The sequence below is a fragment of the Pseudomyrmex gracilis genome, unplaced genomic scaffold (assembly GCF_002006095.1).
Source record: "Pseudomyrmex gracilis isolate BER0280 unplaced genomic scaffold, ASM200609v1 scaffold_93, whole genome shotgun sequence".
Taxonomy (NCBI): domain Eukaryota; kingdom Metazoa; phylum Arthropoda; class Insecta; order Hymenoptera; family Formicidae; genus Pseudomyrmex; species Pseudomyrmex gracilis.
This window is the reverse complement of record NW_018020677.1, coordinates 416,992-431,793: the sequence shown is the minus strand read 5'-3', so window position 1 is coordinate 431,793 and position 14,802 is coordinate 416,992. Positions and strand designations below refer to the sequence as shown.

The following is a 14,802-nucleotide window of genomic DNA, read 5'->3' as shown; positions in this document are numbered from 1 at the left end:
CAAGTTTTATAAACAATAATTATTAAGATAGGTCCACTGTTTTAAATTCTTTTTTGTCGCATTCTGAATATATAGCACATAATATCGATATTAAATCGACTTGTCAATAATTGGTCGAAATTCGTGTCCATTTTTAAGTCGAATCGACTACAAATTTAAACCGTCGATCGACTAGTATAATCGACGTCGAATCGACGTCGATTCGACAAGGTATTTCTGACTGGGGACTCTCTCTCTCTTTCTCTCTTTCTCTCTTTCTCTCTCTCTTTCTCTCTCTCTTTCTCTCTCTCTTTCTTGAAACCAAGTTCAAAAAAGCATTATATACCCATTTTCAAAAGCTTTATATAGTTTTGTATATTTATTTGCTTCTGTAGAAGCGCTTGTAATGTTGTGCAGTAAATAAAATTAAAAAATAAAAAAATTTAGGTCATAAAAACGTCAGTTTACAGGTCTCTATAGTCGGTATCCAGTACCGCCTTAAACGTCTGATACTCCATATGACGTCTAATAAACATTTAATGCAGGTCTACAGTATGTTGTTCCCCCGTGCAATAAGCTTTACATTGTTGTGAGTTGGAAATCGGATATCTGACAATTTCGCGTCTTTTTCCAATAACATCAATAAAAATATATACATGTTATATCGTACAGTTATATCGTACAGTTATCGTATAAAACCTATTACATAAATAAAGTCTGTTTCAGACACCAGCGTTCCACATGACGAAGAGAACAAGGATACAATCAGCTTTATTGGCGCATCAGGATCGCCCCGATCGCCTTATCCAGTCGATCGTTGAGCGGCTCGTCGACGATGACGTTGCCAATCTCGTGGTCTGGTTGACCTCGGCCGGGAGTCTCTAATCCATGATTCCGCCGCACAAATCAGCGTCGATGACGAGAGTTGCTACGTTGGGTTTGCGCTTGGTGTTATGTTGTAGTTTGTTGTTCGTCGGGGTCTCTCCGCGCTCCCGACACTACGTGTCGCCTGTTTTCCCGGATGGACCCACGGAAACCGGACACAATGGGTCCGCTTCCGCTGAGCGGCAAGGCCAGAAGTCGGACGTGGGGACCCTACCTGGCTCTCTCTCCCCACGGGCCCCCTACGGCCTGTGCGTGTCGTCTATGCCGCGCGCGTTGACCATTCATCGGGAATCTGCGATTTGCTCTTTCGCTCGTTTTCCTCGCTCTTCACCTCCCTGATGGTGTACAGGTGTTTGTGTACGTTTATTATTTCCGCGCTTCCCGCCGATTTTGACCGTCAGTTTGATTACGGGTGTCACTCGCGCAGCAACGCCTCTCTCTCGCGATTTCTCGGTGTACAATCTCGCACGCCTCTGTTTCGCGCGACCGGCGGATATAGCACGAGCAGAGACCGCATTGACATCGCATCGAGATTATTGCATTGGAATCGAACGGGAAAACGCATCCCGAGGTTTTCCTCGCTTTCCTTTTTCATCACCAGCGGCATCACACGGAAAAGAAGCCCGGACAAAAAATTTGAGGGCGGGAAACTTGGGGATAGCTATCCCTCTCGAGTAAGACATTCTTCTTCTTTAACAATTAATGAAGTATGACGCACGACTTTGATCTTTATATGCTCAGATATCGAACATATTCGATTGATTATGCTACACTGAATGCCGTTGAAAAAAAAACTTTTTTTTATATATAATTTATCTTATTTCTAACAAATATATTCACAATGAGCTCTTCTTAGTGTATCAAATTAATAGTTAGATTATTTTTAATTTTTTATTTAATTTTTTATTTTTTATTTTTTGTTTTTTTTTTATTTTTATTTTTAGCAAATTGAAAAAATTCATATCTTCTTCCAACATCACAATTCATCATATATTAGATAACGAGTATTCGAAGACTTGAAAAGAAGCAGAAAAATAAAACATGTTTTTACATGAAAGAATTTTTACACATAATTACTCACTTGCATGACTGCGTGTGCTTAGAAGCCTAATTAATTATTCCAATGACGCATTGCGTGGCAATCAACGCGTTGATAAGCCGTCGTTCGTTGCCATAATTATTGCAATTATCTCGCAAGATGGTTACGCAATCGCGAAGACACGTGAGTTACGGATTTTCCTTCCGCAACCTTTTACGTACACGTAATCGTAGATATACATACATTACGGTTCCGCAATAATTTTTCAATGCCGCACGTTCATCATGTGTAAAACGATAAAATATAATCCCGCGCCAACTTTCAAACGTTCGCGCATCGTCGCGCCATAAGCTCGCGAATTGAATTCAACCGAATTAGCATGACGCATTACCAGATAATAATTTTGTCGTTGCGTGCGAACGTTCCATTAACATCAACGTCACACAACAATGACCGAATTCATTCCCGGTTCGACACGGGTACGCACGCAATAATGCCGCGTGTGTGGGAAGAGAGTTCAAAGCACCACGACAATAGTTTCTCTAGTGGAAGCTCACAATAAAACCGTCGCGGAAAGTACAAGCTTTTAAAATGCCGGTACTTTCCAAAACCCGAATTGCAAATTGCGTTGCGATCATCGTCATTTTTTTCTCTTTCTCTCTCTCTGATCTACGCAACATTTTTCAGCGTTTGTTTTGGCGTCGTTTTTTTTTGATAAAAAACAAAATCAAACAAAAATTCCAGTTTCACACTCCAGTTACAATTAAAACTGTTTTTCTCGTCGATAAACTCCTCGCACGCCTCTCGAAGCGAAATTTACTCACGCAAAACATGTCTGATCACTTCAAATCTGAGCAATTTCCCGAAACAATTTGCATACGATGAGAGAAGCCTGTAAATCGGCCAATCCAGTGGGGGAACAATTACGGGAATGTAATTTTGCGCGCTCGTAATAATTCCGCGAATTATTACGAACGGGCACGCCATAATTTTCGCTCGCAAACCGATGATATTAGCATCGGCGTAAAGCGCTTTTATAACTGCGGTGTCGGTGACAAAGCGCAATTACAAGGGTGATAAACCGTAACGCGATTAATAAGCAGCACACCGTAGACACACCGATGGGACACAATTGGCGGACGAGTTATATGGCCACGATAATTGGCACTTGTCACGACAACGCAAGTACACGCTCGCGCAGATCGTCGAGTAAACATAAATTACCCCGATAGTAAAATCCTCTTTATGGTATCGCGCTGTCGATATCGTAAACATTCCAATTGTGGAATGGTTGTGGTAATGAAGCTTTATTGCGAGTCGGAATATATAACACAAGATCGATAATCGCGCGCTAATGTAACAAAAATGGAAACACACATATTAATGTTCGCAATCGCGCGTCGCGCTTCATATTCGACAAAAATATAAATCCAAAAAATGAAGTTATTCTCTTTGGTGCGCGAGCTGTAACTTTTCCTCGCGTATCTTCACAATATGTATCTACATGAAAAGTTATTATTTTTTAATTTCGTTGTTTTTAGCTTTTATTACTTTTTTTTTTTATTAAAACGTGATATGAAAATGTTATTTGAAAGCGCAATTTTGTATTTCGCAATTTTGTATTTCGCAATTTAAGTTGTGCAGTTTAACGTTTCTGTTTGCGTCGATGATGTTGCACGGGGATAGGTATTAAATTATTTATGTAGAGAGAAGTTCGCTGAGTGTGAAGATAATTCTGCTCGCTCTTTCGTTTCCGATGATTGAACTCGCACGCTGTCCTACGTCAGTCACGATAACCGGATAGATAATAGTCAGTCAGTTAATAATGTAATGCCTGAAAGTTGGAACCACGCTTCGCTGCCCTTACAGGCGTGTGCTAGTCCTTTGGCAGTCGCGTACGTACACGATCAAACGAGGGGGTGCGAGTGTGTGTGCGCGTATGGTGATGTTCAGGGTGAGCGCTCGTCAGGAATCCCATAAACTCTCTATTGCACACACCGTGTGTTCCGTATGTATCCTCGAATACATGGAAATGTCCAACGGCCAGAACAAATGGTTCTCGCGTAGTTTTATCTTTATTTCGATTTTTCGTTTGTCGTTCTTTTTTTTTTTTTTTTTTTCGTTTTGTTTTGTTCTCGCGTGCGAGACAAAAACTGAATAACACGTATTTGTGGGTACCTGTTCTCTAGGGAAATTGAGAGAAAATATTTTACCGATTTCGAAACAGCAATCGAAATTACTCTATCAGCGCTTTTTTTCACGTGTGCGCGATGTTTCGCAATTTTCTCGAAAATGAAATTTACAGTCACGGTCATTTGTTCCTTTTGTTTTTTGCAAGTAGAACTGACAACTGTCATTTCGTAAATTTGATAAAGAATAATATAGAAGAGAACGAAACCATGATACTATTTTAATAACACATAATTTTTATTGCAAAATAAATGTGTGAATTGTAAGAGGAAAAACTGAAATTAATGAAAATAATTCTCGATAAATAATATGTTTTCTTATGAAAATAAAAATATTTAAATATTTTTCTTTTTACAATACGCACATTGATTACTTACTCGTTTATTTTATCAGATTTTAGTAACAGTTGGCATGTGTACGATATAGCAGTTCGTACATTTGAGCATTACAATGTGGGGAACTCATAGATCAATTAGCATGCCATCAGTCGTCCGGATATTCATCATACTGAGTTTATTAGCTACTGGTAAGTTTACGCTTAATTAAGATACTCTGTCATTGTTCGATACATATTATTCTCACAACGATTTTTTTCACAAATTTTGTTTTGAGAAAAATAAAAAAAAGAATTAAAATTCAAATTTGCTGAAAATGTTTAATTTTAATTGCATGATACGCCACTAAAATAAAATATCAACTATATGTACTGAAAAATACTAAAAATCTCTGTTCATTATATTTCAAGTGATAAGAACATTTTTTTTTTTTTTTTTAATTTAAAATTGGAATAAAAACTGTTCGTGGAAATTCAGAGAGAGATTTTTCAGTTTTATCTCCTACACTATTGCTACTTCCTGCCTCTATTCTCTCTATTTCGGTTTTATTGCGTATTGTAAAAATGCGCTTTGCTGTTTCGAGTTCGCACGTATCTAGAATTCTGCGAACGTGCGGACGAGCAAATCGAGGGATGCAAGTAGAACGATAGCATTGCGTCGTACGTACTTGCGAAACTTTGTTGGTCGGCATTTGTGTCGCGTTATCCGTGCCACTTATGGCACGAAAAATATCACGTTGAGAGATAAAAATCGATGAGCGCGCGCATCAGCCAGAGGAAATAGCCTGAATTTTATGTGAAAAGGAAATAATATACTGTGCGCGAAATAGCATAAATAATAAAATCAGAAATGATCTGTCGTTGACCGACAAACGAGTGATAAACGAGCGAAAAATCATTTCCAGTTTCGGCGCAAACAAGGTGCAACGGTGGTTTAGGAAGGGTGGTTTACGAGAGACTTCCGGATCAGCAGCTTCAGGGCTTTGATAACGAGGAGGTAAAGAGAAAATGTTATATGAGGAAATATTTTATTCTCGACTACACACACTTTAGCTTATCATGAGTTTATAATTTGTTAATTTACATTTCGCTAATGCTGATGTGTGTAACTAAAAAATAACAGAGTGTAGAAAGCTCTGCTCTCTAAATTCAGAAAATTAGTAATTGGAACAAATTAGATTTAGACGTAAAGGATATGTCGATTCCCCGACAGGTGCGAGACTCGGCACCTCCGTTTAGGGTTCTGGAGAAGTGCCAAGAGCTCTGTCTGCGCGACCGAGGGGCGAATAACAACCTGGTTTGGCCGTGCACGAGCTTCGACTTTCAGCCCGGTAACAGAATTGCGTTCTTCAGCGGCGCCGCCGAATACGAGGAAAGTATTTGCCATTTAACGAGAGAACAGGCGGCGCCGGAAGGCATCGGAAATCTCATACTCGTGCCGAATAGCGTGCACTTCACCGAAGTATGTCTGGGATGTGAGTATTTCCGCGCGAAAAAATAATCGCTGTATGCGCGGTGCTTTTAATTAAAACGTCAGGAAACACGAAATAATTTTTTTTATTCGGTACATGTTAAAACTAAAATTTTCATAGAATTTGCAATTATTCGTGAAAATGTGAACACTTTAATTTTTACTCGCGTCAGTATATGAAATGATGTATTGTAACTTTTGTTTTATCTCTTACGACGAGATCTGAAACATCGAATTGGTATTGCTTTATGTGACTAGCAAATAGAATAGACAGGGAATGTCCAAATCGTCGTTACGTGTTTGAGAGATATCCGAGAAAGAAGCTGGAACTACCCAAGACAGACATCAGAGAAGTCAGCGCCTCCAACAGAACTGACTGCGAGGACAAGTATGTGCACGATAATCGGAACTCGTGTATGCGCGAAAAAATATTATCGTAAATATTTGTTCTTCAGGTGTCTCGATGAAAACAGTTTCGTCTGTCGATCGGCGACGTACGACAGCACTTTGAGAAGCTGTTCTCTCAGTCGGTTTACCAGAAGAACCCACCCCGAAATGTTGGAGGACGATCCGTCTACCGATTATTTAGAAAATACTTGTCTCAGTGGTGTGTTTGTTAACATTTTTGCGTTAAACAATATTTATTGTTTATTTATCTAAAGATTTAACTTTTTGTTTCGAATCATTAAAATTTTTTTGTTTTTTAACATTTTTTATTTCAGCTGAAAGACGATGCGATGGACTCGCGGTGTTTGTCAAGGAAGAAAATAAACGTTTGCGCGGTCCTTTCGAAGTGGACATATACACAAATCTTACTTTAGACGAATGTCAAGCGCTCTGTCTCAGAGCGGAGAAATATTTCTGTCGCAGCGTTGAATTTGACGAGCAAACAAGACAGTGCGTCATATCCGAAGAGGATTCGGTCTCGCAAAAGGACGACATCGGAACCAGTCCAAGTCATCACTTTTACGATCTGGTGTGTTTAGACAATCGTGAGTACAAAATGTTAAAATTATGATTTTTTTTAATATTATATTTTTTCTGTTTTCTCTCTCCACTTTAATTTGCGAGAATTTATATATTCACGTGTAACCATGGTTTTCGACAGATATGTTATGTAACGAAAAGACTCAATTTGTATAAAATGGTATGTGTGTCTAATCAGATAAAATTATTTTTTATATTTGACATTTACTTAACAAATTTGTTATTTTACTAAAACTAGATATCAGAAGAATTTTAATTTACTAAAAATTTTTATTAGAATGTGTATAGTTATTTTAGAATAGTTGTACTAAATCTTTTATTAATTTTTATTAATGTTTTTAAACTGTAATATAACTCGGTTTTGGTGTAAATAGATAAAGTAAAACTTCAAAGAGAAATCGGAAAGATTATTCTCTTCCGCATTTGTGCGCTGTGCTAACAAGGGTGCAGGATTTAATTAACGATGGTCAGTTGGTGATTCACTTGTTATCAATGCCCACTTACGAAACGTAGATCCGTCCTTAGCGCGCGGCTCGGAATATCCGGACAGCAACTCGGCATCGCACATGTTCTCCGACGGTCGAACACGACCGGACACGGCGTTCCAGCGTTATCGAAATTCTCGATTGAGTGGCGAGTTCCACTCGGAGATCACTGGACGCAGTCTCAGCGAGTGCCTGGACGAGTGTCTGCGACAGCCGAGTTTCCAGTGCCGCAGTGTCGTTTATTCCGAACATTTTCGCACCTGTCGATTGAGTCGATATAATCAACGAGATGGCAACAGAATTATTCATGACGCCGATTACGATTATTACGAGAATCTCATGCGTGAGTATTGATCGTTCGCGCCACCGCAAAAAAAATCGGAAAATTGCAAAAAAACTTATTTATATCTCGGCAATATAATTAACGTGTGTCAGAAGATATAAAAAACGTGATAGGCAACAAATTGTTCAATATATTTCTCAAGAATTATTTGCAGAAAAAGATTCAAGTTAAAATAATACGTAAGTCGTTTGATACGTTGACCTATATCACTGCGCGACAAGGTTGCGAACGAATTTCTTAAAGCCACGAATATAGTGCTTACACATGTTCAATGTTTAATTTATCACTGTGCCGACAGATCAATATCTAGACGGCGATCGTGATAGTCCTGGATATAGACCAGATCCCCTGGGACAAGACACAAACTTTGGACGACCCTCTCTTGGAAGGCCGGGTTAGAATCTTTTTTTATTAATTCATCACAATGTCGTGCCATTGACCATTTATGAAGTTGAATTAATTATTTATAAAATCGCTTGTTGTTTCACGTGATGAATGTTATTTTTTTAGGTTATCCGGACGATTACGACAAGGGATATCCCAGCAGTGTCAAACCAGATCGTTATCCAGATCGTATCCCAGATCGCACACCAGATCGTTTTCCAAATTGGGTTTCAGATCGTTATCCCGATCGTTATCCCGATCGCTATCCCAGTCGCTACCCCGATCGCTATCCCGATCGCTACCCCGATCGCTACCCTGATCGCTATCCCGACCGCTATCCCGACCGTTATCCCGACCGATCTCCAGACCGATATCCCGACCGCTATCCAGACCGCTATCCAGACCGATATCCCGATCGTCGTCCTTTAGACGACAAATATCCGGACACTCGCTATCCCGCACAATATCCCGATTCGGACAATTATCCGGACCGATTTCCTTCTGGCGATCGGTATCCCGATAGATATCCCGATTCTGGCACTCTGGACAAATATCCGGGCCGATATCTTGTCATACACGGTGTCCGATATCTATTGACTCCAAGTCGATATCCCACTGACACCGGAAGTCGATATCCCACTGACACCGGAAATCGATATCCCACCGACACCGGTGGTCGATATCCCACCGACACCGGTGGTCGATATCCAACCGACACCGGTGATCGATATCCTAATGCGATCGATCGCTATCCATTTCCAGAAGATCCGCTAGATCGATATCCATTAGGTGGTGATAGATCACCCGGTGATCAATTTTCAATCTCTGGCAGATATCCTGAGAAAGATCCTTACGCCAATCGGTAAGTTGTGAGTTTATCTCTTTTCTTTTTGCTGTCGTCGTTCTTTTTTATGTCCACAAAAATCTAATTTTTGTCATTTTAAAGAGACCTTTAAAATGTTGTAAAATGAGAAAAATTACAATATAGATTCAAATAGCAGGTATCCCGTGGGACACGGATTGTATCCCGCTCACGGATTCGTCGATGACGTTCGCGGGCCTCAGACCCACGGTATCGAGTCACGACCTCCCTATGGCGGCGACGGCGGTGGGCCTTACGGTCCGGCACGGCCGATTGGGGGATACGGCGGAGATAATGGTATCGTAGGTGGTGGATACATAGGCGAAGGTGGAGTTTACAATTCGCGCCCGTTCGGTGGTACTGCCGGTGGTGGCCCCATCATAGGCAGGCCGCCATTGTTGTCCAGATGCGACGAGCAAGACAATTTCAGGCAGGTCGGACCTCATGTTAGGGTGCGGAAACCGTTCGTTAGACGGTACACCACCGCCTCGTCGCTGGCTCAGTGCGAGAGAGAATGCGCCGACGCTAGAGACTTCGTTTGCAGGTAATGACAAAGGTCAAACTTCACCGGAGATAATAGACAAACATAGCGTGAAGGATAATTGGATTAATTAGAAAGAACATCTCCTACGGTTGATTTTGCGGGTAAAAATAAAGGCGGGATTTGATTACCCAGTTCAATAAAGCGTACAAATACAAAAAAATAATAATAATAATTCTATAATAAAGAAAATATATATTTAAAAAAAATAAAAAAAAGAATATTTTGCAAGAATAACGTAACTACAAACCGACGACGATTGGTATGTGGGAAATATACGAAGATTCGAGCAGAAATTGAATTAGAAATGATCCGACAACGTTTGTTCGTCCGATCGATCCGGACGACGCTCGCAAATTCTCGACGTCATTTGCAGGTCCTTCAATTACCGACCGTATGCCGCTCCTTACGGGGTCGACAGAGAGAACTGCGAGCTCAGCGACCGGGACTCCAGGGACATGAACATGGGCAACTCGGTTTATTACGACACGAGTTCCGATTACGACTTCTACGAGAGAAACAACGATCGTCAGGGCGCGGACGGGGAATGCCTGGACGGTAAGCGCCGTGTTCGTGAGGCGCCGATACGACAATTACGAAATTGGGAGACGCATGCGGAACGCGCACGAGACACTAGAAAATCAAAATAACGTGCACTGAAAGCGCGAATAAAGAAGTTTTGAGTTTTTTCGAGCACACTTGCTTTTCCACACCCTCATTAAGTTTTTATTACTGATTGCAAAAACAAACAACTTTGTAAGTTGTGTAGCAATTTTTGTTCTTACGGTTGTATTATATTTATATTTTATATGTGCACACACATTATTTATTGTCTATTGTACACGTCTGCGAATTTGCACTATTGTCACACAGTTTTGTTTTTACTTTAAAAAAATAAAATCTGATTACGCTTTTTTTTTTTATTTACATTTCTTCTTCTATCAGCGAATATACTTTGCACGTCACACGTGCGCATTCAACACGACCAACACACGATCCACAGTTCCCCTTGTTCTGCGGCTTTCTTCTCAAACTTGACAAAAAACAACGCAAATAAAACCGACAGAATTTCTTGCTTTCTTCGAGCGACAATTTGCTTCGGACAGCGCAGTTAAAGATCTTTTTCTTCCACATAAACGTAAAGTTTATCTACCACTGTTATTCTCTCACTGCTACTCTTGATTAATTTGCGCTACTTCCTTTTCGCATCGACGGTTTTTCCGGGAAACTTGCTCTCGAGGACTCATCTCTGTTGCGCTTTTAGTGAGTCAAGTCTGTAGCGAAGACGGAATGGAGTTTACCCTGAGGACGCCGGAAGGGTTCATAGGGCGAATTTACACGTACGGATATTACGATCGGTGTTACTTCCGCGGAAAAGGCGGAACTGTTAACGTACTGCGCATCAGCGGGCCCCAAGGATACCCCGAATGTGGCACGCAGCGAGTAAGAAAGTTATATCCAAATCTCAGAAAGTTTTGCTATCTACTTTGTTTGTAATCCGCCGATTTAATTTGAAAAATTTTGTGACGCGCGAGATATCGCTCGAACAAAGTCGAGGTTTTCGCAAATCGCGGTCGCGTTATCGGTTAAATTACTTTTTAATAACTTTTGCTTCGACGTAGAATTAAAAAGTCGTTTGTAATAAAAAGAGGCTATTAAAAACGTAATTGTTTTTTTTTTTTTTTTTTTTTTTTTTGGATTATTCAGTAAACTTTTTTCTTCTTTGGTTTTAGCACTATCTCTCTCTGGAAAGTATCGAATATTTAATGATACTAATAATATACATTGAATATATAATGAAATCTGACGACGTGCAAATTGATTTCCAGTACGGTGATACAATAACGAATATTGTGGTGGTGCAATTTTCGAACTACGTGCAAACTGGACGAGACAAGCGATTCAACTTGACGTGCCTGTTTCGAGGACCTGGCGAAGCTGTCGTCACATCCGGCTACATCGGTGCCGGGTATGCCAGGTCATATCGATCGAGAGGTCTTGCATCGGGAGCACGATCTTCAGCGCGCGTTAAGTGCTACACGAGTACTTTCGGAGATTGTTGTAGATGAAATTTCCGGAAAGATAATATTTCGAGATCGCGAACGTAACGCACAGTTATTAGCGCGGATAGTAATAATTTTTATTCTACATTCTCTCAATTGTTCAAAATTCTGATTTTTTTTTTTTTTCAGAATCAAGAATTTTTTTTTTACTTTTCGTAATCGACTATTTTCTCTGCGCATTAATTTTTTAGATAGTAATGAGTGACCTCTATGTACGTTTTAGCATTATTGCGAGCTGAGGAGAGTGTTCCGTGTTGCGTATGTATGCGGATGCAAGAGCACGCTCGTGCAATTTCTTTTATCATACATTCAGTTTCATATTTGTGCCATTAGAGAATATTACGTGCGCTTTCTATATTTTCTCTTTATATATACATATATTATACGAATATATTATATTTTTCCCTTTATACGTGTATTTTATAGAGTGTCGCAGCATCATCGCGGTAATCAACCATCGCAACCATCTATTAATTATTACTTAATTCGCAGCAGATATTTTTTTACCTTTTTTTTTTTTTTTTTTATTGCAAGTCTATAACTTATTACCGCTGAACAACATATCTCGTGTATTGCACACGCCAGTGTAGCTTTATATTAACAAAATTGAAATCGCAAAACGTGAATTTAATCGAGGGAGCGCCGATACGAGCGGTCCCTCAAGCATCGCGCGCATTTCGTATTTTCCCTTCCCCTCGTATACATACATCATGTACAAAGACCTTAAGTAATCTCAATTTCGCTAATGGGATTCGTACGTGTGCGGTGCAGATCTGGGTCTCCCGTCCCCATCGAATATCTCCCGGCGGAAAACACTTTGAGTTCCAAAGTACGCTTGCTGATCCTCTATCAGGGTAGACCAACGACCACGATAGCCGTCGGTGATCCTCTCACCTTCAGACTCGAAGCTGTGGATGGGTAATTTTTTTTCTCCCCAATATCTCGTCCCAATAAGTAAAAATCGATGATTAATTCGTTTTTAATCTGTATATTTCGCTAATTCTGTTTTTGTGTTTTTTGCAGATACAATTACGGAACTGATATATTTGCCACCGATGTTTACGCGAAAGATCCGTACACCAACAGAGGCGTTCCGCTGATAGACAAATACGGGTGAAAGATTTAATGTTTTTTTATATTTTTTCTATAACAGTTTTAATTTATATTTAGATATTTTTCTTGTAACATTTTCAATTTATTTTTACTCAAATCGAGAGTTAAATCTCCGCGAGGGTCATGCATTCTTACTTCACGCGCGGTTCTAATTTCTGCAGCTGTCCCGTGGACAACTACGTGTTTCCGGGATTGGATCGTTTACGCGACAGCGACAGCCTCGAGGCCCGCTTCAACGCCTTTAAAATACCCGAATCGAATTTCCTCGTGTTCGAGGCGACCGTGCGAACGTGTCGCGACGGCTGCCAGCCGGCGTATTGCTCAAACGCCGGCACCGGCAGGAGCGAGCCTTCCTTCGGCAGAAGACGGCGAAGAGACGTAAATAACGACACGGTAGCGGCGGATGAGGACAAACTGGCGCCGATAATCGTGACGGACGATGACTTTAACAACGCGTCGGCGACGATTTTCAACGCGACCGATAACGGGACCGACGACGAGCCGGAATACGACGACGGCGTGGAGGAAGAGCACGTCAGAGAAATGATCGAGGTAAGACGAGAAGGAGGATTGTGCCTTTAGATACATAGCTTTCATTTTAGCGCGTTCCCGTGAGAAGAACGGGGCGACGTTTTTTCTTTATAAATATTTGCGATCGCGAATGTTATTTTATGCTTCAACAGGTTCTCGATTCGAGAATGGATATCGAGGACGAGACCGTTGTCGAGAAGCAAACTCAGATTTTAGAAAATATTTGTATCTCGCAAAACGAATACTACGGATTAATCACTGCGGTGGGAATTCTTGTCGTTCTCTTGGTTTCCGTCGTTCTCTTGTCTATGCTTGTTTACAGGTAAAAAAAAAAAAAAAAAAAAAAAAAAGTTGCATCTCTTATACTTTAACTCTCTTCTCGCCTGTTAGGTAACGTTAAAGCGATTAATTGTTTCAGACAATATGTTTATTCCATTATCATGAAAAACCGTAGACTCGACAAGACCTGCAATCGCAGCAGCCGTTCCGACGAGCATTACAACAGTCGAGTCAACAACTTCTCTTTCATGAGAGCGGGTCTTCAGAAACCATTTCAGGCCTCGTAAGTTCAACGTGATCAGCATTTGTTTAATATTAATCAAAAAGCTAATAGATTTGTTTTTATACTAAACAAAAAATGTGAACAAGTGTTAGTTTTGTAATCGATTGTTATAGATCGATCTCGAGATCGGTGAGCAACGCTATCAGCCAACGTCTTGCCTCGTCGTCCACCGCTCTGGAGGGAGCTGTGGGTTTATCCACCAATCGACGCAGCGGTTTCGATCCGAGCGAGCCGATCTACACCGATCCCTCGCTCTTCGAGGTCACTCGTTGCTCGAACACCGCAAAATCGGGTCTTAATGATAACTTTCATCTCATGTAGAAAACAATTCGCGAGAATCAATCAATCTTGAAATTTCATATTAATGCGAGCCTTCGTTCTCTATCTCTTTAATTTTTAATCGTTTCAAAATCGACTAACGACTTTACGAGAAAGATCAGCGTATCGTTACGATCTTCTGCCGCTAGTCAAAAATTCACTGCCAACTCCGCTCCTAACGAGCGTAATTGCATTTGTCAAACGAATTTCATATAAATAATTTAGTTTTATTCACTTACATCGCCGAGAGATTATTTAATTCAGAAAGTTTATACAATAATATTACCGTAGCTGAGAAGTTAAAAACTGCTTTACACACAAATCATATCTCCTCAACGGTTAACTTCGAGAACGTCGTGTAATTACTTTTCTTAAATGTTTACCGAAAGTAATTGCAAAAAATATACAGCTCGTAATAACATAGACATTTAAGCTCTAATAACCAAGTGAAATTAGAATGTAATGTATTTTTTATAAGATGCAAAAAAACTTCCTAATGATGCGTTTAATTTCGCAAAAATCAATACGATGTAACAATAAACTCGCTGAACTTCTTGTAAAATCAATGTTTTTTTTTTTTGCTCTAAAATTTACGTTCTGTTTTTGTATGTTTCACCTTGGGAAACATATACTGATACATAAATAATGAAAACCATCTCGTTTTCTTTGTTTATCGCTTTTAAATTTTCAAAACCGCAATTTTTGTCACGTTAAG

General features: G+C 40.1%; 1 protein-coding gene across 5 annotated transcripts; it reads left to right on the top strand.

Annotated features, from left to right (window-relative positions):
• Nucleotides 1-1,164: 1,164 nt before the first annotated feature.
• Nucleotides 1,165-14,779, top strand: LOC109855582. 5 transcript variants are annotated; one of them, XM_020430010.1, is made up of 20 exons: nt 1,165-1,538; nt 4,487-4,619; nt 5,333-5,424; nt 5,641-5,902; nt 6,157-6,286; nt 6,354-6,505; nt 6,621-6,890; nt 7,411-7,713; nt 8,012-8,107; nt 8,224-8,959; nt 9,096-9,503; nt 9,877-10,058; nt 10,765-10,943; nt 11,330-11,478; nt 12,335-12,481; nt 12,587-12,676; nt 12,838-13,228; nt 13,360-13,529; nt 13,626-13,769; nt 13,883-14,779. In XM_020430010.1, the coding sequence occupies exons 2-20, from the start codon at nt 4,544-4,546 to the stop codon at nt 14,088-14,090; spliced, it is 4,185 nt and encodes a 1,394-aa protein (XP_020285599.1). In that variant the 5' UTR covers nt 1,165-1,538; nt 4,487-4,543; the 3' UTR covers nt 14,091-14,779. The 5 variants fall into 5 exon arrangements, with proteins under 5 accessions (XP_020285599.1, XP_020285597.1, XP_020285598.1 ...); XM_020430008.1 differs by having other exon boundaries at nt 7,399-7,713; nt 9,099-9,503; XM_020430009.1 differs by having other exon boundaries at nt 7,399-7,713; nt 11,330-11,469.
• Nucleotides 14,780-14,802: the final 23 nt, after the last annotated feature.

Coding starts and splice junctions, on each gene's coding strand:
- LOC109855582 (XM_020430006.1), top strand. CDS start 4,544: ATGTGGGGAACTCATAGATCAATTAGCATGCCATCAGTCGTCCGGATA. Junction 7,714..8,011: donor TTATTACGAGAATCTCATGC/GTGAGTATTGAT, acceptor CTGTGCCGACAG/ATCAATATCTAGACGGCGAT. Junction 8,108..8,223: donor ACCCTCTCTTGGAAGGCCGG/GTTAGAATCTTT, acceptor TTATTTTTTTAG/GTTATCCGGACGATTACGAC.